Source organism: Cydia fagiglandana, chromosome 24, assembly GCF_963556715.1.
Source record: "Cydia fagiglandana chromosome 24, ilCydFagi1.1, whole genome shotgun sequence".
Classification (NCBI taxonomy): Eukaryota; Metazoa; Arthropoda; class Insecta; order Lepidoptera; family Tortricidae; genus Cydia; species Cydia fagiglandana.
In genome coordinates this window covers 6135394-6162544 of record NC_085955.1, presented here as the reverse complement: position 1 = coordinate 6162544, position 27151 = coordinate 6135394, and the positions used below count along the sequence as shown (strand labels likewise).

General features: G+C 42.3%; 1 protein-coding gene across 1 annotated transcript; it reads left to right on the top strand.

The window, feature by feature from the left end:
• The first annotated feature begins 1249 nt into the window (after nucleotides 1–1249).
• Nucleotides 1250–26918, top strand: LOC134676202 (heat shock 70 kDa protein cognate 5). Its single transcript, XM_063534531.1, has 14 exons — nucleotides 1250–1478; nucleotides 1689–1741; nucleotides 3569–3656; nucleotides 10170–10407; nucleotides 10840–11092; nucleotides 12223–12385; nucleotides 13120–13275; nucleotides 14692–14838; nucleotides 15828–16068; nucleotides 17068–17277; nucleotides 19268–19455; nucleotides 22750–22890; nucleotides 24631–24720; nucleotides 26802–26918. The coding sequence occupies exons 1-13, from the start codon at nucleotides 1377–1379 to the stop codon at nucleotides 24712–24714; spliced, it is 2064 nt and encodes a 687-aa protein (XP_063390601.1). The 5' UTR covers nucleotides 1250–1376; the 3' UTR covers nucleotides 24715–24720; nucleotides 26802–26918.
• Nucleotides 26919–27151: the final 233 nt, after the last annotated feature.

Genomic DNA, 27151 nt, shown 5'->3' with positions numbered 1-27151 from the left:
TCGTTCTTGCAGGACCGTGTGACTACTACATTTTAAACCTGAGGGCCTACCGCGAACCACGTTCGAAGTGTTGCCTCCCTGTCAACCTTACGGACAAATTCACAAGTGCGATAGAGAGGCAACACGTCGAACGTGGTTCGCGGTAAGCCCTCAGAGCGAACAACGAACGAAATTTTGCCTCTCTGTCGCACTTGTTAATTCGTACGTAAGTGCGACAGAGAACCAAAACTTCATTGGTGGTTCGCGGTGAGTCCACTGTTTTAAAATACAGAAAAACTAGAAACTTTTATTGTGTATTTTAATAAACTTATTTATTTCATGTATATGTAGATGCTTATTTTTTATTTATCATAAAATTTTCAAATCTCGCCATTATCAAGGGCCCAACCTTTTCTGTTCTCTTTCACGACGCAGCAACTAGTATCATTTCTCTCTCCTCGCTCTTTTAAAATGCCGTTTGTCAAAACAGGACAACCATACTGTTGACAAGGTGGACTTCAAATCAAGTGTTGCCTTTCTTGATGCGCCCGGGCTGTGTATGTGTGCGTAAAAGCGTATATGTGTGCTCTTTTAGGGATGTGAAAAGTCGATTTTAATCATGTTATATATCGATAAACGCTACACAGCGGAACGAAATAGCGATTAATTGAAGCTTCAATATCTTCGTTAAACATAAACATAATTGAAATGCTAATGGATAATGAATATATTATAATATAATAATATAATTCAATTATTGCGGAACACCTATTTTAGGAGGTATTTATGTATTTTAATTAAATATCTGAACTTTCCCTTGGTTCCCTGCAGGGGCGTGACTATAAAATTGTGATCTGATAACCACAATAAAGAATAAAAGCGTTTTTGGTCATTTTAGGTATCGTTAAGCCTTTGAAGTAAAATTAAAATTGCAAGAAATGTCGATAGTTTATCGATATGACTTTATCGACATGGCTACAGCAACGTGGGCCGCTTTGTTAATCGTACACTAAACAAAAGTGGCAACAGTGACAGCTCGCTGAGACACCGTCTATGTATATATTATGTCTATGGCCATTATGTAATAATGAGTAAGTTGTCTATTACACTTCTCGTTGAAAACTGGTTTTGTCGTTTCATTGGCCCTCTATTCTCAAGGTAAGTCCTTTTGACCAATACCAAGCATTTAAATTCAAATCTATGGTCAAAGAGAACTAGCCTCATTAGATTTTTAAACGAGAATATTCTACAGCACGCGCCATTTTACGTGTGGCAAGAATATTCGATGCCAGAAAAAATTAAAAAGGTTCTTTCATGAAGTTGCGTCACCCACATGTTCTGTCTGAAGTGAATTAAAACCAGAAATAAATTGAATAGTTGCTAATAAATTACTAAAAATGTTGTGCGCTACGCGGGTGGTCGGCCGAAAGGCTTTGGAGTGTTCTGGCATTGGAACGGACTTCTACACACAGAGAAATTTCAGCACAATCCTCAAAAGTGTAAGTGACCATTTTTATTTCCAAAACGAAAGAAAGTCGCTTGTCATAACTCTTAAAATGTCAATTTAATAATCCCTAGAATATTTGTCTTAACTTCTCTATACCTCTTTGTTAATTTCCATAGTATTTTGACCGGTCCGCGGGAGGCACATGGAGTGTGTTTAAACTACGATTTCACTTTATAATTTACCTTATTTTCCGTTATTTCAGACCGCAGCCCCTACAGTGCCTATTTATCAGAGACATGTACAGTACAGAAACAAGTAAGTCCATAAATCTTATCTGAATCGTAATAGTTTCATCATAACCTAACATTTTGGGTCGACCTTTGCATACTAGCCATAAACCGAACATAAGTCACCTATTGCGATTGATTTCGTGAATTGCGTCATGTTTTTGTGAAATGAGCATAAGAAAGTACTTGAACTATTGCCAGGTTTTTAAGTCAGCGTGGTAGATACTTGCTTCAGTTCTAGTAATAGTTATGTATGGTCTATTCCCATTATCACCACAGAATAAGTAATAGTACTACCATACAGATAGGACACTTCCTACAAAATCGAAGTTTGACAGCAATTCAGGGTCGAATCATGATATTCCTATCTAACTTATGGCTCTATCCCTTTTGAGTATTTAGGGTTGTCAAAATTCAAGTAATTATCTTATCTGTGGTTGTGCACGCATAAGGGCGTCAAGTTCAATCCTATTAATTGCTTGGAGCAATGCTCCCAACGGAGCCTAGTTTGCCCAAAGTCAAGAGTATCTCCCAACATAATTAGAAAATTGGCAACATAATAAACGTGTAACTATAAGTACTAAGTAGTGTGTATCTATTACTATTACTAGTGTGTATCATCAATATCTCGCTCATGCAATCATGCTTGACTAATGTTGTATATTGAAGAACTCCGTTATTAATGTTGCAATTCATTGTAAAATAAATTGGGTTTGTTGGTTATGCTTATGCTATGGATATAGATAGCTTATACCTTACATTTTAATAACATTACACGTTTTTAGTACAGCCAAAGAGAATTTAGACTAGAGGAATATGGTCAAAGTTAATTATGTAGTCAGTAGATTAACTGCCATGTTTTGACACAAATGGTGAAAACTTTTAGTACTCCATTTGACTTTGATCCTTATCGTTTCACTGATATGTGTCAAATTTGTTAAATGTCAAAAAGTATTGCCGTCTACTTGAGGATAGGCCAAAGGTATAGTGCCATCATTTCAAGCGATGCGTTTAAAAGAAATACAACCTTATTTCCTACACCACTGATGATACTTTGTAGGTTCCTAAACAATAATAATTTGCACCAACAATCTCAGCAACATCATGGCAAACATGTTATAGCACCCTTTCCGCCTGCCGCATCATTGCGTGCAGCTATTGCGGAGGTGTGACACTAAAGTCTGGTGTTGAAGGCACTTTCTCTTGGATTGCGGCTACGCTATCAGACAACAAGACCACACTGTCATTGTCAACTTGCCCTTATAGGCCCCGTGCATGAACTATAGGGGGCAGCATAGGAGCCATCAGATTTTTGGCGTGAGGCGTAAATGTGTTGTTTATGCTTCCCGACGAGAACGGTTGCTTTGGCAATGTACATGTGCACATATGTTTCCAATTCAGGCCACAAGATGGCAGACCCTCCAACGCGCACGGTCCCTATAGTGCCTTAGTTTTGTGCCTAATAAGTATACTTTGATTTATCAAAAACAAAATGTTCTGTTTAGCTCACAAGAGTGTTATGTTAGCTCATATGAATCCACATGTATGAAACTTTTTCAGTCAAGACCACTAATAATAAATAGTTGACTTTGTGGTCAAAATCAAATGTAGGTATAACTATCACCTGTCAATCACAAACTAAAGAGATGCTTTCCACATGGATTTTACAATACCCATCTGTGGCTATCTCTATTGCAGGCGCATAATTATATTGCGGTCACGCTCGCACAGTGACATTGACAACGGCATCCTGGGCGGAACAGCAATATAATAATGCGCGTGCAATAGAGATAGCAACAGGCAGGTCAAATTTTGGTAAATAAATATTGTCTACAAACAACAATGTTATCTACAGATCGGATGGCGTCCGCGGCGCCGTCATCGGCATTGATCTGGGTACCACCAACTCATGCGTGGCTGTCATGGAAGGCAAGACCCCCAAGGTAAGCTCTCTTTTATTTTAGACCAACGCCACACACTAATAATACTAGACCGCCAACCCTTGACATGCGCATAACCAAAACGCTGCTTCAAGTAGACAATTAAGGCCAGAGCACACCGGCTGCGTGTGCGTGACGTGCACATGTTGGAGCCTCACGTCACGCAAGCGGTCTGCCGTCTCTCATAAGGATCTGCATACTACAACGCGCACGTCTACGCACACACATCCCGTGTGCACAGGCCTTTTGATCAGGGATGTTGCGAATATTCGCATCCGCATCCGCGGAACATCCGCATCTGCATCTGCATCCGCATAAAATCGATGCGGAGCATCCGCACGATGCGGATGTCGACCAAGTTGGACACGAATGTATTAGCGGCGGCGCCGGCGGCGTAAGGCGAGATCGTCTAGAATCTAGATCCCGAAAAGTCGGCCAAGTTACTGTTTATTAAATAAAACGCACCTATATTCTTGCTCAAATACTAAACGTTTTGATTTTTTTTCAAATAAAAAATGCCTAATCTTGACATCCGCATTCGCGGATGTCAAAAAATCTGCATCCGCAACATCCCTACTTTAGACACATTTAAACTGTCAAACAATTTTAAATTAAGGCGGCACCACTGTCGTGCACGCAATCTAATACCATGACAAATTTCGTCAGACCCACAGTCATACTCCATGGCTCATTGTAAACCATGGCGGTAAAACTTCCGTGCTCTATCAACCCGAGTTCGATCCCCGGCGGCGTCTTTTTCCATTTATTTCGCACCGACGATCAGCGTCCGCGCAATGTGCGCGATACGCTCTTGCAGCGGTGCGAGAGTAACGCGCGGAACCAGCTAGCCGCGGCCCTGTGGTCGCAGGCTTTCCTAGATACCGTGCTACATTTTTTGTTACATTCACATTATTTTCTTTTTCTTAAGAAAATAATAATTTTATCCCTGTGGTTGCAGGCTTTCCTAGATACCGTGTTACATTTTTTTTCTACTCGTGTACTTTTATCTGTCATTTACATAGTCATGAACGAACATATAAGGGCATACATTATTGATACTCCTCAAAAGTCTATAGTCTATTGCCCAAAAAAGCACTTGTGTCGTGTTAGAGACATTACGATACGGTAAGCTAGTGCAGGGTAGCAGGTGACACATATAGTCTGTTTGAGATCCTAAAAACGCTAAAAATTAAAGATACTACTCCTAAAAATACGTGTGATACCTCATTAGATTCGTCATGATGTCTAGAAAAATGTATTCGAAACGTGTATTAGCACACAAAAAATATCAAAAGTTATAAACAAAAAAAGGGAGGAAAAGGAAGTTATTTTTTATTTCCCCAATATCTCAAAAAGTATTACATAATATTATAAAAGAGGAGGATATTTCCAATCAAACATTTTATACTAGCAGAACTGTATCTCCATTATTTATACTTTTTATTCAACTCCGCGCCTCATTTTCGAGAAACGCGCGCGGCGTGTAATAACGATTACGTAACATTAAATATAATTTTAAAGGTATTAAATATTCATTGAAAATTTAAAAAAAAATATGGTGTATTTAAAACATGTCAACACATGTAATACTTGTAGAAATGTATCTCAAAGTTTTTTTTCTACAAGTTAGGCAACTGTTAATTAGCAAAATTATCTCAAACTTCCTTCTTTATTGAAAATGACAAAAAATGTATCCCCTACCCCTACCCTTAAAATCATACAAAAATCATGCTTCGATTGACCCCGTTCCCTTCTACGTCATGCTGCCATCATCCGATGTCCAGACCCCGACGATTTGATGCGGTTTTCACCTATCAATAGAGTGATTCTTGAGGAAGGTTTGTATAATTTGTTCACCCGTGCGAAGCCGGGCCGGGGCGCTAGTGAACAATATAATAGGGACTCTACTGTTACTAGTTGCCGATTCGCACTGTATAATACCCACTTTTAAAATAAATAAGCTGCTTTGTTTAGTTTTAGATTATATTTTATGTTATTCGTGCACTTTGTAAATAATGTACATAATGTTTGTTTGTATTTCTCTGATGTAAGTGAATTATAATTCTTTTGGAGAAATAAATTCTTAAACCATAAACCATATGTTTCCAGTACTTAAAATAAATTATGTCAAACCGTGCACGAAACAAAGCACCAGATAATTATTAGAAAATCATAGATAGCAGCTATTTTTAATCACAATTTGTATTTAATAAATCGGATTGAAATATAAAAAGTAGGTGAGTTTACCGTGACGTCACTACATTTGTTTTCATATAAATTCCATATTAGCAAATCGTTTTGACGGTTCTAAAAAAGAAGCTGATTTGACTAGTAGGAATGTAGCCTAGAGAGAGTTTTAAAGACGCCGAGAGATGGCGCTGTACCGTCCGTAAACTAGCGAACGATGTGTCGACGTGGATTCTACTCAGTATCAGTAACACAATTTAAGTTACTTTTACATGGTTAAAAAATAAATTACAAAAAATTAAATTTTTAGGGACCAGTGTCCGATTTGAGACGCTGGTTGATTTGATTTTGTACTAAGTATACTTAGGTCATACGGAAAATTCCAGGAACTGGCCACTTAGAAAAAATAAGTCGTCTCATATATCAGAATCCAGAAATTTTCAGTATGGCCCACGTATGTATCAGCAAAGAGAATAGTGCATAGATGCGGATTGTCCAAGTAAATTATGTAGCCACTGTAGATTTACTGCCATCTTTCGGCAGAACATAAAACTGATAGACCGCCATTTGACTTTCTCGTTCGGAAGTGGATTTTGTTATCTGCCTCTCTATCGATCGAATGGGCAAGAGTGATAGAGAGGCAGAAACCGAACTTTCGATTGTCGCGGTAGGCCCTGTGATAGCGCTTGAGACGCCCTCTACGCAGAGTTTTGCGTAATATTCCCTCTTTACTTGTACCAAAAATAATAGATAGTATAGAGGGGTCCTGTCATTGTCAATTCTGTAGTCACGGTACATTTACTGCCATCTATCGACACACGATTAAAACTTAAAATAAAATTGAAAATGTATAAATTAATCAAAATATGTTTACGGATAAATGATTTTTAATTTTTATTGTTCCATACTGACCCATGTTCTTTCACTGATATGTGTTAAAAAACTTAAAATTGTTAAATATCAAACGGTGTCGCCAACGCCATCTAGCCGAGAATAGGCCAAAGGTATAAATTATAATGGCGCCATCTATTCGAGAATGACTTATTCTTGATATCCGAGGCACGTTTTTTTCTTAGACTTTATTTATCTTATACGGAGTTATATCTCTGCTTGTACAGAAATAATTACAAAGACACACCGAGAGATGGCGCTGTGCCGTCCGCAAACTAGCGAACGACGTGTCGACGGAGATTCTACTAGTCTCAGTAACACAATGTATATTTTATAATGTCAATTTACGACAAATTATATCGCAATTTTTAGGGGCCAGTGTCCGACTTGAGACGCTGGCTGATTTGATTATGTTGGTCAATCAACTATTTCTTGTTGTTATTCTGTCCCATCATAGCTGGTTTGACACTGCACACCGTTGTATGGGGACCTTGCACTTTGAGGCTATGCGCTGAAACTTGGCACAGTTGATTGTTAGTTGGTCTTGGACCGGTAGACATCGAGAGCCACGTCTCATTTAGTGGGGGGGAAGTTCGACCGCGCTCCACTTGCAGCAACATTTCACTAAAACTATACCTATTAGGGCATGTGATATATCATTTTAAATTAAGGATGAGAAATCTAGTTTTGGAACTAAAACAATGCACTTTCTAACAAAAAAAAAGCGTAAAGTAGAAAAGACTAAATAACGTATTTGTGATTTTTTCATAACTACCAATTTTTTTAAAAATACAGTTGTAAAGCTACACTTATTAGTCTTATTACGTTTAAGAAAATAATTATATAGTTTATTATACAAAACTGTTGATAAATGGGAGATAAAAAATAATAATAAGCGTGGGTCAGAGTGATCTCAATACAAAATACTATGAATGTGGGAAAGTTACTTATAATTTGTTCTACAATCGTTTTTTTTTTTTAGTTTTTCGTAAATAACTCGTAATCGGTAGCCCACAGCAAAAAATAACCTTTTACGTAAATAATCTGTTTCAGATTTCTTTAAAATAAGTGCTACTGTTTTTCGCTACAATCAATATTAAAAAAAGCGGCCAAGTGCGAGTCGGACTCGCCCATGAAGGGTTCCGTAACAGCAAGTAACATAATAAAATTGCGGTTTACGGTTATACGGTTATGACGTATAAAAGATGGTTATGTACATCATATATTTTTTTTAGTTTTATCATTCTCTTATTTTAGGAGTTACAAGGGGGGGGGGGGGACACACATTTTACCACTTTGGAAGTGTGTCTCGCGCAAACTATTCACTTGAGAAGTAAATGATATTAGAAACCTCAATATCATTGTTGAAGACCTATCCTAAATAAACTTTCAAGAGTGGGTATCTCAAAAACTATTCAAGATATCGAAATACTTGACTGGATAAAAATTGTAACTAATTTTATCAGCTTTCGGTTTGTCTTAGTAGTCATGTCGCTAAGACGCAAAGTTTCCAAGATATCATTGAAAAACCGAAAAATTCGACCTTCTTACCCCCCTCTACCCCCCAGCACCGGGGCTACGGCCGGGGACTTTTGATATGTTCACCTCGTAACTAGTCCAAACAAAGTTACGGAGTCAAAAATTGTGTTCCTAGCATTTCCCTCTATACCTTCTTATTGCTTGGCCTAGTTCGTGAATTAAAAAATTGCACATGCTCATTAACACAAACAATATTTGCTATTCCGAGAGCGGTTGAATGTTGTCCCTTACCAATATGGCTTTCCGCAAAGACTCAAAAAATCGAAATTTAGTTATCTGCCTCTTTATCGCTCGAATATGCAAGAGTGATAAAGAGGTTATATAACGAAATTTCGATTTACTTGTTTCGCGGCAGACCCCCAGATTGTGATGGATAGTGGTAGAGGCGCCCCCTACACAGAGTTTTGCGTAATATTCCGTATTAGATGCCGTATATTTGTACCTATCAGATGGCTATCTCTTACGTAAGATAGAGATAATTGTTAGCATCGACCGATAAAACACCGAGCGTGACTGATGGATTTAGGTCACTACGCTATTGTTATCTGTAGAGTTGTAAAAAAAAAACTTTGGACTTGGATGTGATTAGTGTGACTTCTTCTTTGTCGTCACACTCTTGTCAGAGTGGTCGTGGTCGTCATGTCAGGGCCGGTGGCAAGCTTCACAATCCGTCGCCATTCCTCCCGTACTGTAGCCCTTCTTGTACATTCATGGAGTGGTTCATTGAATGCACTTTTGACTAGGTCTGACCAACGCATTGGTGACCTACCGCGCCTTGTGCCTTCGACTTTTCCCTGCACTACAAGTCGTTCCACAGATGTATCATCTCGACGCGTAATATGTCCAAAGAAAGTGAGAATACGACACTGGACGATGGAAGAAAGACGTTGTTTAATACCAAGTTCCTGGAGAATTGACACGTTGGTTCGGAACTGTGTCCAGGTTACGCCAAGCATTTTTCTCCAGCACCACATTTCTAGAGCGTCGATCTTCTTTTTCTCGCTTTCCCTTAGAGTCCACGTCTCAGCACCATAAAGAAATATGGGAAACACTAATGCCCTGACAAGTCGTATTTTAGTGGCCTTTGTGATGTTTCTGTTTCTCCATATTTTTCTGAGCCGATCCATGGCTGACCGGTGTGTGATTAGTGTGACTACTAATGTGCTATCGAAAAAATTACGAAAGAAATTAGTAGTAGTAGTAAACTCTTTATTGTAAAAAAAGACATATTAAAAATAACATACATTTAGTAAGAATAAGAAGTACAAAGGGATTTCTTCCAGTTAACCTTTGAGTAGATAATTCTTTAAAGACGAAAAGATAAAGATATTTATTTGCAAAAATGTAGTGGTAAACATAGAAAGTAATTTTGGAACCTTGTCATATTTTTCTATGGGGATGGAAATAGTCAGACATGCACTGTCAACCCCCACCCTACATGCCCAATTGCCCACCTTACACATAATTTCATAAATCCAGTCAAAGTATGCATCGGGCCTCTAGCAAGCTTATAATTAATAAATGATAGCCCTCATAAGAGTATCGGGGCTTCTATTTAACAAGTTTAAGGCAAAAATTTCATTTTTGGTACAAGCTTTTATCGCTGACTGTACTTTTCTTTCCACAGGCAATTAATAATACTCATCGAGACAATTCTAAAAACCCCAAACACAATTAGGTTTCGTTGTTTTATCACAGAGTTCCTATGGCCACCTCTGGTCTCCATCATCAGATCAGCTCGGTGACACCATAATATTGCATTGTCATTCGACTTACGTATGTATGCAAAATTTCAGCTCAATCGGAAACCGGGAAGTGGATCAAATTTAACTTGCGAGATTGATTGTAGATTGTAAAATCAAGTTCCAAGATTAAACAACCAATTACAACTCTCCACAGGTGGTCGAAAACAGCGAAGGCTCCCGCACCACCCCCTCCCACGTCGCCTTCACCAAAGAGGGGGAGCGTCTGGTCGGCATGCCCGCCAAACGTCAGGCAGTCACCAACAGCGGCAATACCTTCTATGCTACCAAACGTCTCATTGGAAGACGCTTTGAAGACCCAGAGGTTCAGAAGGATATGAAGAATCTTTCCTACAAGGTTGTGAAGGCCTCTAATGGAGATGCGTGGGTCCAAGGTAAGATTTCTAGCTCTTTTGTCTGTCATATTTTTAAATGCTAGATGGTAGCCAATAGTGGCAACACCTACGCTATCTAAAAGTCTTACTGGAAGATGCTTTGATGATTCCGAGCTTCATAAGTGTTTTTCAGGTTTTCAGGTATTTTTAGTGATATTCGAGATATTATATGTAATCAACTAATCATCATCATCATCTCAGCTGAAAGACGTTCATTGCTGGACATAGGTCTTCCCCAAGGATCTCCACAACGAACGGTCATCTGCTGCCCTCAACCAACGGTTTCCCACGACTTAACCAGATCGTCGGTCCATCTGGGGCCTTCCCACGCTACGCCTTCCGGTACGCGGTGGTGGTAGTGGCGGTTTCCGGTATTATATGTATGATTTTAATGAAATATGTCGTTGTAATGAAATATGTGTATATTCGCAGGAACCGACGGCAAAGTGTACTCTCCGAGCCAGATCGGCGCGTTCGTGCTGGTGAAAATGAAGGAAACAGCCGAAGCGTACCTCAACACGACCGTCAGGAACGCCGTCATCACCGTGCCCGCCTACTTCAACGACTCGCAGCGGCAGGCCACTAAGGACGCCGGCCAGATCTCCGGCCTGAACGTGCTGCGAGTGATCAACGAGCCCACGGCCGCGGCGCTGGCCTACGGCATGGACAAGACTGACGACAAAATGTAAGTGAATCCATCTTGTAGATGAAGGCTGAGGCGTACCTCAACACGAGCGTCAGGAACGCCGTCATCACCGTGCCCGCCTACCTCAACGACTCGCAGCGGCAGGCCACTAAGGACGCCGGCCAGATCTCCGGCCTGAACGTGCTGCGAGTGATCAACGAGCCCACGGCCGCGGCGCTGGCCTACGGCATGGACAAGACTGATGACAAAATGTAAGTATGTCCGGTGAGAGAAATAAGGGGTATTTCCAGAAATCTTTGAATTTCAATTGCCATTAATTAAACCACTCATAAAGTTAGATCTATCAATAGTTTTTCAAAAAATAAAACTATGTAGTTTGAGCATGCAATCATGCATGCTACTTGGTGGATTACGCCGCGCCGCGCGATGATTTAAGCGGCTGGGGGAGGTCTTGCGCTGTCGTTGTAGGCGTAGGCACAGTACACTAAGAACAGTAGTGAATCTAAGGCCGCTCGGCAAGTTATTTGCCTACTCTTGCGTTGGCGCTTAGGGTTGTCAGGTTGTCACTTTGTACCTTCATACTGATACGCGACCCGGCCGCCGCGCCCCGCGCCCCACGGCGGGTTGGTCAGTGACACCTTCTCGTAACTCATGAGGCCCTGGTACTTGTGCAGCGCTAAATTCAATTTTTAAAGAGTTTTTTTTCTCGATTTTAGCCACCGTAGCCTATGGAGACTAACAAGTAGCGCTAAGCGGTATTCGTAGGCAATGGATGTTCCTAAATTAAGGGTGTCACATGTGCGTTTCTGACTTTTGATGCAATTGTTCCTACAATACAATACGACCGCGGCGAGCTGTACTGAGGCCTACCGAGAGCAAACAAATGCGAGCGTACTCGAATGCACGCGATCAAAGTCGCGGTACAGCCCACACTGCCGCCACCGTATTCCCCCGTATTTTATGCTAATGTGTGCGTGGCAGCGCGTGCGTACACGGCGCCCGGCGCTCTCGCACACATTCAAGCCGGCAGCGGCACATTTCTATGAAGATTCACTACTGTTCTTGTACTGTGGCGTAGGTTTGGGTCACCCAACACTAACGATAAACATCAGTAAGAAGTCAAGAACTAACAAATATTGGAATATTAATAAGTATATTTCCGTCCCCAGTATCGCCGTATACGACTTGGGCGGCGGCACGTTCGACATCTCCGTGCTGGAGATCCAGAAGGGAGTGTTCGAGGTGAAGTCCACCAACGGGGACACGCTGCTCGGCGGGGAGGACTTCGACAACGTCATCGTCAACTTCCTTGTCGACGAGTTCAAACGCGACGTAAGTACTGAACTAATCATTATTGCGAGAGACACGGTAGTGTTCGAGAACGCATACAGTCACCTGCACTATTACCATACATCGGGGTTTTCGGTGCAGGAATGATTTCGTGTATTTACAACTTTCTTTATTGTGAAATAATTACCAAACTATGAATGAAACGTAGGTAGTGAGGTCCAAATGTGCTTAGAAATGTTAAATTAGTATCAGTTTTTTACAGTTTTACCTGTTATTTGGCTAGTGCAAAACATTCCCGCACCGAAAACCCCGATGTATTAATATTACTCTTCCAAGGCCGCAAAAATATGCGACACGCTCTTATGGATCTAGAAATAAGATCTTGTCAGATGTTTTTGCGGCCTTCGAAGAGTAATATATTATGGAAGGGAAAAACGTCACTTAAGTGACTTAGAATCTTTAAACTTGAACTTTTAAAGAGAATATAAATGCCGAATCATTGTTACGTTGGAGAGCACATTTACCTATACTTCACTAGTTAAGTTTCGTCAGATATTTTAAATGCCTCTAACGCTAAATGAAAATCACTCTTTCGCAAAAGGTAACATTTACGTAGATTTTTGTCCTCTCCTCTATTGATTTTGTAATCAATATCATTGTCTCACTCTCTCATTAAGCCAAAGAAGAGACGCAATACACCCAAAGAAATAAGGATGGTGGAATACCATGATAATTATATTCATTATTAAACTTTCACCATTAATCTATATTTACAGCAAGGCATCAACCTCCGCAACGACGCGATGGCCATGCAGCGGCTAAAGGAGGCGGCCGAGAAGGCCAAGATCGAGCTCTCGGGCTCCCTGCAGACCGACATCAACCTGCCGTACCTCACGATGGACGCGTCCGGCCCCAAGCACATGAACCTCAAGGTGAGTTTTTTGCAACCATCCATACAGTACATCAATAGGTACACTTATTCTTAATTGTTAATATATTTTCCCTTTTTAGGGTTCCGTACCCAAAGGGTAAAACGGGACCCTATTACTAAGATTCTGCTGTCCGTCCGTCCGTCTGTCACCAGGCTGTATCTCACGAACCGTGATAGATAGACAGTTGAAATTTTCACAGATGATGTATTTCTGTTGCCGCTATAACAACAAATACTAAAAACTGAATAAAATAAAGATTTAAATGGGGCTCCCATACAACAAACGTGATTTTTGACCAAAGTTAAGCAACGTCGGGAGGGGTCAGTACTTGGATGGGTGACCGTTTTTTTTGCCTTTTTTTGCATTATGGTACGGAACACTTCGTGCGCGAGTTCGACTCGCACTTGCCCGGTTTTTTCATTTCACAAGGGATAGCATGACCTGCATGATTCGTTCCTTAATCGCTGTCAAACTTCGGTTTTATAGGAAGTGTCCTTTCTGTACGGTAGTAGTATTATTATTCTGTGCTATAAGTCCATCATACAACAATGCACTGTGTTTTAGGCTCTCAAGCTGTCACCATACGTTTGATTGTTATGTAACAGTGCTATAACAAATACGGAACGAAACCATCCACTCAAGTACTTATATTTAAGTGGATCAAAAGATATTCGTAACAAATTTCATTTTAGCTGTAGGTACATATAGACAAAAAATACGAAGGGCCTATACATACGAACTGCAACCCGACTGCAATTTGTATGGGAATTGCAAAGTCGGGTTGCAGTCCGTCTGTACGGGCCTTATGCTCTAGTTTCCTAGGATAGCGGTGCCGTCATATAGCGGCCGTCTCCATACAAATATTACGACATCCATATTTAGCCGTATTATTTAGTATGGAGACGGCCGCTAAATGACGGCACCGCTATCCTAGGAAAACCGATCTTTAGAGCATTTAGTAACTGGAGATGCCTTGGCTGTCATTTTCTGTACAAAACAGTCTGCCGATTTTTGCGGGGGAGGGGCACGTCAAATGTATGGCTATTTGTACATACGTAACGTACAAATAGCCATGTCAGATAAACATCAGTCCACAAAAGTTTGCTCAAATGTGCAAGGTTTTCGGCTGAGGGGTAAGCTCTTAAAGGCGACTCCGGTTATTAAATGCTCTAAGGTACGGGCCCTTGTAAAGCAACAATTAGACAGCTGATGTATATGTGTCTGTACGGTGCTATGTTTTATGACAAAACTTCTATCGTAATTGGATCGAATATTAGTGGTTGGCGCCATCTACTCAGCTGGCAAATTTGCGGCTACAATATTTTGCATCAGTTTACGCCACTGAGCATTTCTTAGTCTAAGACGAATAGAATTTCTAAAATTTACCGTACAAATACCTATAACTTTTTCTTTCAGATGTCCCGTTCAAAGTTGGAATCTCTAGTGGGAGACCTGATCAAGCGAACGATCGCGCCGTGCCAGAAGGCGCTCCAAGATGCTGAGGTCCAGCGCTCTGATATCGGAGAGGTGCTGCTCGTCGGAGGCATGACCAGAATGCCAAAGGTACTAAGGACAAACATGCAAACGAAATTGGTCTTCTAAAGTGTCTTTCTATGGAACTTGGTAACTATGTAAACAAACCGCCATATTGAAATTTGTCGAAGAATGATGGATTTACTCGTGACTTTTGTTTACATAGTTAGCAAGTTCCATAGAATGACACTTTAGATGAAATTGAATCAATCGGCAATACAGATGTAGTGCATAATTATTTTCCATCGTATTTTTACGGAAACGCACGAACGTGTCTTGCTATTTCAGTCAGTCTCGGTACAAAAAGTACTCAGGTTGAATGAAGTAGCATGACAAATATGAACGTTTCCGAGAAAATACGGGTGCCTAGTAGGATGATTAATAAGCCCATTTTTTTTGGTGTGAATGTGAAACTATGATAGCGGAATCAGTTATGAAGTTGACCCAAAAAAATATTATTAAAAATTTATTACCCGCGCTGCGGTCATTTATATTTTTTTCACCATCTTTTTGCAGTAGGATATTACTAAACGTGCATATGTTTAGAATTTGCATAAATTGCGCTTTATTATAGTATTTTATGTATGATATTTTTGGCCACTATACAAAAGTTATTAGCTCTCAAAGCAAAAATCTCCATCCAAAATTTTCATCTTTTTACGTTTTTCTTGCAAAATTACTATGAAACTGAAAAAAAACAAATATCAGCAATGAATTCTACGTCTTCGATTTATGCGAAAATGATACCAAACTTGCCCTAGTAGTCACCAGGACCAGAACAGATTTTTTTGAATGATGACGGGTGGCGGCCATCTTTGACCCCCCCCTCCCCGACTAGACGCACGCTTCTTATTGCCTCCCAGGCTAGAAATGCTTAGAATTACTCGAAGATCATATGTGATGAAGCTCATAGCTTAATAAAAAAATTTTGGATCTTATATGGCAGCGATCCATAACTGATTCCAGTATGAGTTTTTTGTTTAGTTACAGTTTTAACAGGTGTTTTTTTTTACTGTCAGGTCCAATCAACAGTCCAAGAGATCTTCGGGCGCGCGCCGTCCAAGGCCGTGAACCCGGACGAGGCCGTCGCCGTGGGCGCCGCCGTGCAGGGCGGAGTCCTCGCCGGTGACGTCACCGACATCCTGCTGCTCGATGTCACCCCACTGTCGCTCGGCATCGAGACGCTGGGAGGAGTGTTCACCAAGCTTATCACTAGGAATACCACCATCCCTACTAAGAAGAGTCAAGTGTTCTCTACTGGTGAGTGTCTAGATACCTATCTAGGGTCCTTCTACTGGTTGTTACTGCGCTGTCGCTCGGCATCGAGACGCTGGGAGGAGTGTTCACCAAGCTTATCACTAGGAATACCACCATCCCTACTAAGAAGAGTCAAGTGTTCTCTACTGGTGAGTGTCTAGATACCTATCTAGGGTCCTTCTACTGGTTGTTACTGCGCTGTCGCTCGGTATTGAGACGCTGGGAGGAGTGTTCACCAAGCTTATCACTAGGAATACCACCATCCCTACTAAGAAGAGTCAAGTGTTCTCTACCGGTGAGTGTCTAAATACCTATCTAAGGTGGTATCTTAGCCGGTGATGCGACCAACATCCTGTTGTTGGATGTCACCCCGCTGTCGCTCGGCATCGAGACGCTGGGAGGAGTGTTCACCAAGCTTATCACCAGGAATACCACCATTCCTACTAAGAAGAGTCAAGTGTTCTCTACCAGTGAGTGTCTAAATACCTATCTAGGGTGGTATCTTAGCCGGTGATGCGACCGACATCCTGTTGTTGGATGTCACCCCGCTGTCGCTGGGTATTGAGACGCTGGGAGGAGTATTCACTAAGCTTATCACTAGGAATACCACCATCTCTACTAAGATGACTCAAGTGTTCTCTACTGGTGAGTCTTGAAACATAGGCTGACATTCTGTTGATATGTTACACAATAGGTACACATAATGTAGCCTGCGTAGTAGGTAGTAGCAGTCCGTGTGTCATACAGACGAGTGCGACGCCAATGCGGTCGCAAAATTGTATTGAATTGACATATTTTCAGTTTGAAATATACTATAAGTCAACCTTGTAAGCTTTAATAGTATAGTTAGGGAGTTCCTTGTGCCGGTATCTTGAGATTGTGGTGTATCTTCAACCGGTGGTAGTTTTTGACATTCATAAGCATTGTAGTATGCCTAAATTAAAAAAAATTCTTATTCATTATTATTGAATAAATCCTAATAAAATGTATCCGTTCTTACAGCGGCCGACGGCCAAACCCAGGTGGAGATCAAGGTCCACCAGGGCGAGCGCGAGATGGCAGCGGACAACAAGCTGCTGGGGCAGTTCTCGCTGGTGGGCATCCCGCCGGCGCCGCGCGGCGTGCCGCAGGTCGAGGTCACCTTCGACATCGACGCCAACGGCATCGTGCACGTCTCCGCCCGGGACAAGGGCACCGGCAAGGAGCAGCAGAGTGAGTGCACTATAGCCTTTACCTGTTAAACACTAGACAGTCTCCGCTAGAGATGCAACGGTCTACGTTAAAACATTGGTCAATAGTCATAGCGTCATCAACCGCTATACTACGCAGAGCGCACTGCTGTCGTGTAGTTATTACAAGCTTTTATTTAGTTTCACCTGACCGTTGTCTGTAATCAAATCTTGCAAGTTAAATTTGATCCACTTCCCGGTTTCCGATTGAACTGAAATTTTGATACGTAAGTCCGGTGACAATGCAATGCAATACTATCGTGTCATCGAGCTGATCTGATGATGGAGACCAGAGGTGGCCATAGGAACTCTGTGATAAAACAACGAAACCTAATTGTGTTTGGGGTTTTTAGAATTGTCTCGATGAGTATTAATTGCCTGTGGAAAGAAAAGTACAGTCAGCGATAAAAGCTTGTACCAAAAGTTAAATTTTTGACAAAAACTTATTTATCGACATTTGATCCAAAGACTCATCAACAACTAGAACTCCGAAACAAACACAACAACGAAAACTAGAACGTCACACAATCCAGACACTGACTCTAGACCTAATATAGCGTACATTTTTATAGCAGACCACGCGTCATGTGGCAACCAATGCAAGAGATTTGTTAACGCATTCACTGCCAGGGGGCGTGGCCTAGGAACAAATTTGTATGGCGGTGAACACACATGTGCGTTGGGGGCAGTGAATGTGATAAGGCAAAATGCTCTTCAGACAGAGGAGAACTGAAAATACTTTCATATGCCATGCTTGATTCCAGATGGCCAAATGAAGTTGTGAAATCATGTACAGTTGAAGTAAAATATATGTTTACACTTATGCACCTTACTCTTTTTGAAATACGGCGAAAAATGTAAACATATCTTTGACTACGACTACAAAATTATAAATGAACAGTTGCACCGAGCAAACCAATGGCTGCCCCATCTGACAGTCTAGGTTGTCCAAGACTGGTGCTAGAGCAACTTGGGATATATTCACCGGTTGAGCTTGTGTTCTTCTGGATTATTCTCCCCAATACAAACTCTAAAAACCGAATTTAAACTATTGTGAGACATACTAACATTGAATAATTTTACGGTTTAGACTCACTTGTTTTAATGTCGCGCGAGTGACATAAACGAGTGAGTCTAAACCGTAAAATTATTCATAACAAAAAACTTTCGTTTTATATCTTGACTAGGTTTTGCCCGCGGCTTCGTCTGCGTAGAATAATGACAATTGATAAAAACTACCCTATGTCCTTCCCCGGGCCTCAAACTATCTCCATATTTAATCCATACTAATATTATAATTGCGAAAGTGTGTCTGTCTGTTACCTCTTTACGCTTAAACTACTGAACCAATTTAGTTGAAATTTGGCACAGAGATAAGTTTGAGTCCTGAGGCCAGTGGCATGTAGAGGCATGTAGGATAGTTTTTATGTCGGAAATCATCCTTAATCCATTGACCGCCACAGTCGGCTGTGGACGTCATCGGAAAGTCTTGCCAAGGGCGCCAACGACGGCTACAGCCGTCAGCTTCGCCAATGCAATAGGAACTTATGCGGAACTCCGTAATGTTCAATTTCGCTTAAATAATCGCGATCGGTTGGCGTCCGGGGCACGGCATATTCCTTCGCCGCCTGGCGTTCAAAGGGTTAAAGAAAGAGAAAAGGGGGGTGGAGAGAGAGGAAGAGAGATTGAGAGAGTTAATGAATTGCCTGTTAGCTGATATGCCTAAGCAATTAATAGAATTTGAACAATTTGAATTATTGCCATTAGAGTTTAGACTTTATCCAGACGCTATATGCTGTTACTGATTTCACGCAGACGAAGTTGCAGGCAAAAGCTAGTTTAATATCAATTGATTCAATGGTTTAAGCGTGAAGAGTTAACAGACATACAGATTCTAACGCATATGCGATGATTACGATAATTTAGTTTTGCATCAAATGTGACGCATATTTGAACATATATTTATCCAACAGTCGTAATCCAGTCATCGGGCGGTCTATCGAAGGACGAGATCGAAAACATGGTGAAGGCGGCCGAGCAGTTCGCCGCGGCCGACAAGACCCGGCGCGAGCGCGTCGAGGTCGCCAACCAGGCCGAGGGCGTCCTTCACGACACAGAGACGAAGATGGACGAGTACAAGAGCCAGCTGCCGCAAGACGAGGTCAGTGCATACACTACTAGAACATGGTGAAGGCCCGAGCAGCTCGCCGCGGCCGACAAGGGGCGTCGAGGTCGCCAACCAGGCCGAGGGCGTACTCCACGACACAGAGACCAAGATGGACGAGTACAAGAGCCAGCTGCCGCAAGACGAGGTCAGTGCATACACTTCTAGAACATAGTGAAGGCCCGAGCAGCTCGCCGCGGCCGACAAGGGGCGTCGAGGTCGCCAACCAGGCCGAGGGCGTGCTCCACGACACAGAGACCAAGATGGACGAGTACAAGAGCCAGCTGCCGCAAGACGAGGTCAGTACATACACTACTAGAACATGGTGAAGGCGGCCGACAAGACCCGGCGCGAGCGCGTCGAGGTCGCCAACCAGGCCGAGGGCGTACTCCACGACACAGAGACCAAGATGGACGAGTACAAGAGCCAGCTGCCGCAAGACGAGGTCAGTGCATACACTACTAGAACATGGTGAAGGCGGCCGACAAGACCCGGCGCGAGCGCGTCGAGGTCGCCAACCAGGCCGAGGGCGTACTCCACGACACAGAGACCAAGATGGACGAGTACAAGAGCCAGCTGCCTCAAGACGAGGTCAGTACATAAACTACTAGAACATGGTGAAGGCCGAGCAGTCGCCGCGGCCGGCAAGGGGCGTCGAGGTCGCCAACCAGGCCGAGGGCGTACTCCATGACACACGAGACCAAGATGGACGAGTACAAGAGCCAGCTGCCGCAAGACGAGGTCAGTGCATACACTACTAGAACATGGTGAAGGCGGCCGACAAGACCCGGCGCGAGCGCGTCGAGGTCGCCAACCAGGCCGAGGGCGTACTCCACGACACAGAGACCAAGATGGACGAGTACAAGAGCCAGCTGCCTCAAGACGAGGTCAGTACATAAACTACTAGAACATGGTGAAGGCCGAGCAGTCGCCGCGGCCGGCAAGGGGCGTCGAGGTCGCCAACCAGGCCGAGGGCGTACTCCATGACACACGAGACCAAGATGGACGAGTACAAGAGCCAGCTGCCGCAAGACGAGGTCAGTGCATACACTACTAGAACATGGTGAAGGCCCGAGCAGCTCGCCGCGGCCGACAAGGGGCGTCGAGGTCGCCAACCAGGCCGAGGGCGTACTCCACGACACAGAGACCAAGATGGACGAGTACAAGAGCCAGCTGCCGCAAGACGAGGTCAGTGCATACACTACTAGAACATGGTGAAGGCTCGAGCAGCTCGCCGCGGCCGGCAAGGGGCGTCGAGGTCGCCAACCAGGCCGAGGGCGTACTCCACGACACAGAGACCAAGATGGACGAGTACAAGAGCCAGCTGCCGCAAGACGAGGTCAGTACATAAACTACTAGAACATGGTGAAGGCCGAGCAGTCGCCGCGGCCGGCAAGGGGCGTCGAGGTCGCCAACCAGGCCGAGGGCGTGCTCCACGACACAGAGACCAAGATGGACGAGTACAAGAGCCAGCTGCCGCAAGACGAGGTCAGTACATAAACTACTAGAACATGGTGAAGGCCGAGCAGTCGCCGCGGCCGGCAAGGGGCGTCGAGGTCGCCAACCAGGCCGAGGGCGTACTCCACGACACACGAGACCAAGATGGACGAGTACAAGAGCCAGCTGCCGCAAGACGAGGTCAGTGCATACACTACTAGAACATGGCGAAGGCCCGAGCAGCTCGCCGCGGCCGGCAAGGGGCGTCGAGGTCGCCAACCAGGCCGAGGGCGTACTCCACGACACAGAGACCAAGATGGACGAGTACAAGAGCCAGCTGCCGCAAGACGAGGTCAGTACATAAACTACTAGAACATGGTGAAGGCCGAGCAGTCGCCGCGGCCGACAAGGGGCGTCGAGGTCGCCAACCAGGCCGAGGGCGTGCTCCACGACACAGAGACCAAGATGGACGAGTACAAGAGCCAGCTGCCGCAAGACGAGGTCAGTACATAAACTACTAGAACATGGTGAAGGCCGAGCAGTCGCCGCGGCCGGCAAGGGGCGTCGAGGTCGCCAACCAGGCCGAGGGCGTACTCCACGACACACGAGACCAAGATGGACGAGTACAAGAGCCAGCTGCCGCAAGACGAGGTCAGTGCATACACTACTAGAACATGGTGAAGGCCGAGCAGCTCGCCGCGGCCGACAAGGGGCGTCGAGGTCGCCAACCAGGCCGAGGGCGTACTCCACGACACAGAGACGAAGATGGACGAGTACAAGAGCCAACTGCCGCAGGACGAGGTCAGTGGATACAACACACTCTTGTCTGACTATTGGAGGATGGCGGTCTCCAAACCCCGGCCCTTGGGCCACATCCGGCCCGCGACGCGTTCCAACTTCCGCCGACATCCAGACTGTCCAGTTCGCGGGAGCTAGGCTCTAGGGGTTCAGCACCAGCCACACACCACGATCTGCCTGATTGTACGATCGGCCGCCGACATTTATAAAATGCCTGGGTTCCGTTCCGAACGGATAAAATTAAAACGCTGTAAAATAAGAAGGAGAGATCACACATAATCGCTGAATGCACACGTCTAAGCCGTCTGTGCGAGTACGTACTGGCGGTAAAGCTGTGTGCTAGAATATATGGAGTTTGTAAACTCACTGTGCGTATGCATTGTGGGGAAAACAACACCTACACAATGTTGTTAAACAATCTTTATAATATCTAAAATAAACTTAGCAATTAATTCTCAAACCATTCACATTGCAAATGTTTCTATTACCATTTTTGGTTAAATGTATGAGGCTTCTATTTGTTTTTGTCCTAGTTTAACGTATGTGTGTGTGTGTGTGTTGTACGTATGTACGTATGTATGTATGTATGTATGTATGCCTTGCAAAGAAATATCCGCAGTCCGAATCACGTCGCAGGTTTGTGAAGTCATGCCTCTCCCAAGACATATAGTTCGTTTTTTTAGCATTAGAAAGAACTTGCAAGAAGGTAAGCGATCTTGACATGTCTTTTAATTGGAAAACGCTTTATAAAAATCAAAAACTATTACTTATGAATGCAGAAGAATATAAATGATCGTATTAGACTCATAATTGTTACATATTTGCCGTAATTTATTTTTAAAATGTGTTTTTCAATTAAAAGGCACATCAAGATTGTATACCTTATTTCTAATGCTAAAAAAATTACGAACTATAGTGTCCGCACGTATGCTTCGAACTGAGCACGCCTTTACAAATCAAACTGCTGCGGCGGCCTAATAAATACTGACAATATTCAACCAAACATCAACACATACAAACATGTTCACACTTGTAATAATGTTTGTATAATTTCAGTGCGACAAGCTCCGTGAAGAGATCGCGAAACTGCGCGAGCTGCTCGCCAACAAGGACAGCGCCGACCCCGAGGCCATCCGCACCGCCACCAGCACCCTGCAGCAGGCCAGTCTCAAGCTCTTCGAGCAGGCCTACAAGAAGGTATTATTATTATTGAAGGTACTAAATTCTGTTCATTCGCCCATCGCCAAGGAATCGCAGCGGAACCCTGTATGCCCCCCATTCACTGTACACACCCTCCGGCCGCGGACTGAACGCAAGCGGCGAGCGGCAAATCAAGGCCACTAGGCCACCGTAGCGTCAGCAAAAGTCTCTATTTTAACTTTGGCAAAATGCTTTTGTATCTCCTGTACAGGTCGCAATTCTCAACCGATTCTCATGAAATTTTGGAAGCAAGTTCGGTAGTTAGATATAATTTTTTGTATCGTTTTTTTGGAAAATGTTCTGAATGGTGGGAATTGGCACAAAGTGCCAGTAGGGTCAATATCGTTTAAGACCATTGTGAGCTCGCTGTGATAATATGTACTGATAATGACACAACTAAATAGTTTTTTCTTTATACTTAAATTTTTTAAACTTATGAATCTTATCGCGAGGTCTACAGCTCACAGAGTCACTAGTAATATTTTATATATTATATACTATAAAATTAGATTTACCACCTAGCAATTATAAAGCTTAGTTAAAGTTACGTTAACAGCGTCCGTTAACGAGCTTACAAAGCGTTATTGGAGGTACGGACGGACACAACTCACGACCCGGCCGTCAGAGGGTTGATGATTTATTAATGTAAGTTGTGCACACATTTGAGCCGTCGCATCGCCTCGAGGGTGCGGCGGTCAAGCAGTTGTGCTATACTGACGGAGGCAATTTATCAGCCAGTCTCACTCACATAGGTTACTGGACGATTCGTGCTTCCTACACTTCAAGTATCGCCCATACTGTTAACTGTACATCGGACCTTATGCCTTTTGTAATAAGGTCCACATATGTATAGTTAGGAGTGTTCCGTAAATCGTAAAGCGACCATAAGGGGTTATCCATTAATTACATCACACGTTTAGGGGGAGGGAGGGGGGTCAAGAAAATGTGACATATTGTGCCATGGGGGAGGGGGGAGACACAAACTTTGTGACGTCACTTTAACTTCATCAGTAACCGAAAATTTATTTAAATTATTTTATTCACTGTACATTTAAATAACAAGTTTTTAAAACGATAATCGTTTTTATTCGTTTAATTTTTTTTCCTAAGCAGTTTTGGGTTATAAAATTACTAATATTTATATCGTCAAAAATATTTTGTTAAAATATTAATAATAATTAGGTACTTACTTAATTCGATTTGGCGATTTCGTAGAAAAAATGTGACGTCACACTAGGGGGGGAGGGGTTTGCCAAATGTGACCAAGTGTGACAAGGAGGGGGGGAGGGGTCAAAAATACCTAGAAATGTGTGTGACGTAATTAATGGATGACCCCTAAGCACGTAGGGTTTAGCTGTTAGTGCTGATGGTTGATTGAAGTATACGCGTGGTTAGGCCAACGAATAAGTAATCGTACAGAAAGGAAACCGAACCGAAGTTTGACAGTGGTTCAGGGTCGAATCATGCTGTCCCTTTCTAATACATGTCGCTAACCGTTTCGTCTAGGGTTGTCAAAATTAAAGCCATTATCTTATCTGTGGTCGTGGACGCAAAGGGACGTCAAGTTATGTCAATCCTAATAATTGCTCGGAGCAATGCGGAGCCGAACGGAGCCGAGTTTGCCCGAAGGGAAGAGTTTCGGACCGCTGGTTAGGTGTAGACGTTGATTCAAGCTTTCAACAATTATTTTAATGTTTGTATGATACGAAAAATATAAAAAAAACAATGTTGTCACAGATGGCAGCGGAACGCGAGGGCCAGCAGCCCGCGGGAGAGAGCCAGCAACAGCAGGACCCGAAACAAGAAGAGAAGAAGAACTAATGAGACGTTAGTTGACACTCTGCTACTGTGAACATAGCCACCATATCACACTCTATAAAATAATACAGACGTTCGACGAAGCCGTCTATACTCTGTATCTTTAGCCACGTGCCGCCCACCATACAAAATTATAGCCAAGGAAATTAGAATCTTGTTGTATTTTCAATTGGGTTCATTTTCATTTCTTCGAAAATTTTACGAGACAAATGAAATGCTACCTACTTTCTTTTTAATTAAGGTTGACATTCCATCGAAACTGAGTGTACATCCTAATGTACATTGGGCGGCACGAGGTTAGGCATTTAAATAAAAGTAAAGAAAACAGATAGTATAGAGGGCTATTGCCAGAGTAAATTTTGTAGTCACGGTACATTTACTGCCATCTATCGACACACGATTAAAATTTAAAATAAAATTGAAGATATATAAATTAATCAAAATATGTTTACGGATAAATAATTTTTAGTTTTTATTGTTCCATGCTGACCCATGTTCTTTCACTGATATGTGTTAAAAAATAGGCCAAAGGTGTGTGCGCCATCTATTCGAGAATGACTTTTTGTTGATTTCCGAGGCACGTTTTTTTCTTAGATTTTATTTATCTTATACGGAGTTATATAACTTATCAGAGATATATATATATCTCTGATAAAAGTAAACAAATAATATGTACATTTTCGGGTAGTTATAACATTTATTGGTTAACCAACTAAATGCAAAAAAAACCACCTGGATCAGTCACTGAACGACCTGACTTCAACCTACATTATTTGATCATAATAATGTTTTCATCTACCCTCAACTGACCGGTGCCTCTAGGGCAGATTTTGTTTACTTTTATTTAAATAACTAAAGATACACCCCCTGATTCATAAACGTTTGCTAAAGTTGACAAGCCGATAATAATCGTTTGTCCCTTTCTGACGTATATGTATGATGGAAAGGGACAAACGATTATTATCGGCTTGTCAACTTTAGTAAACGTTTATGAATAAGGGGGACAGACTATAGACAGGGCAATCGTGCGGGGTGCGAGGGGCGAGAGGTGAGTCGCGCGCACCCGAGCTGCATACGTCGCCATTGTTAGTAGCTCGGTACTACTTACAGGGTAGTCTGTGAAAACCCTACTGTGCTCTTGTGCGGTGTCGGCATTTACGCAAACATCAAATTCGTCGGTCCACTGTTACTTTTTACACTGTGGCAGAAGTGTTTTATAAATATTGCATATAAGCTCATTATAGTTTTGTGGCATTCTCAGACATAAGTTTCCACTTTGTTAGTTGTTGATAAGGGTGGTATTCCATCTGTCCAATGTCACTGCGTCTCACTCTCTCACTAAGCAAAATGTGAGACGCAAATACACATTGGACAAAGAAATTGGACAGATGGAATACCACCCTAAGGTTGTGGCGTAAATATATATGTGACGTTCCACGGCAAAAGGTACCTTATGGCGGCTGGCGCTTACGTCGCATAGCGCCGCAATAATATTGGAGCGGCGTAATAATAGCGTAAGCGCCAACCGGCATAAGGTACCTTTAATCCTGGGACGTCACATATTCTGAAATTAACGTTATTTACAATTTGTAAACTGGAACCTTTTATCTAGGTCTGTCACATATTATTCAATAACTATAAGAAATTATAGCAACTGAATTTTTTGTTCGCCCGTCATTAGAAACAAATTTTGTTAGGTTTATAGGTAATTACAATGTTATAATTTCACTCTAAATGTAGTTCAAAATATTTAATACTCTCTTTAGAAAAACTGAATTTGAAACCATAATATTCCTAGAGTTGTTTTTTTAGCATTAAAAAAAGATAACGCGATCTTGACGTGTGTTTTAATTGAAAAACGCTTTCTAATGCTAAAAAAAAAATAAACTATAATGTATTTATTTAGGTATATGTATATGTTTACATCTACTTAGTACTCAACTACGCATAGTAAAACCCTTGCTTGGTCTTTGACTAAGTAGGTTAATAAATATAACTTTTTTTAATATTTTATATTTTAATATTTTAATAATTTAAATTAAAATAATAACTTTTTTTCCAAGTATTTTTAATCAATATTTTGCTTGCAGACTTGTGTCACCAGTGTAAGTCGAATGCGGCCTTCGGGCGCTTTCTTTGAAGAGTTATGGAGCATATTGGAATTCCGCCTCCTACTGTATTCTATATAATAAAATATATCCAAATAGCGTCTAGTTTTTCTTTGGAGAGTATTTTAGATTCGAAAATGCATAATTTCCGAGCCATAACCATAGATTAATGAAAAAAGCAGATATTTCACTCTTAACGAAAATGCATAATATAATAAGTTATACATATTGTCCTATCAATTCAATCTTAGATTTAATGACCTTGTGTTACTAGGAAAGAAAACATTTTCTTCAACAGTGACATATCTAAAGTAATCTGTTACGGCTTGATT

Excerpts from the sequence above, each read along its gene's own strand:
- LOC134676202 (XM_063534531.1), top strand. The coding sequence starts at position 1,377 with ATGTTGTGCGCTACGCGGGTGGTCGGCCGAAAGGCTTTGGAGTGTTCT. Across the intron at positions 10,408-10,839 it reads TGGAGATGCGTGGGTCCAAG|GAACCGACGGCAAAGTGTAC; the intron begins GTAAGATTTCTA and ends GTATATTCGCAG. Across the intron at positions 13,276-14,691 it reads CCAAGCACATGAACCTCAAG|ATGTCCCGTTCAAAGTTGGA; the intron begins GTGAGTTTTTTG and ends TTTTTCTTTCAG.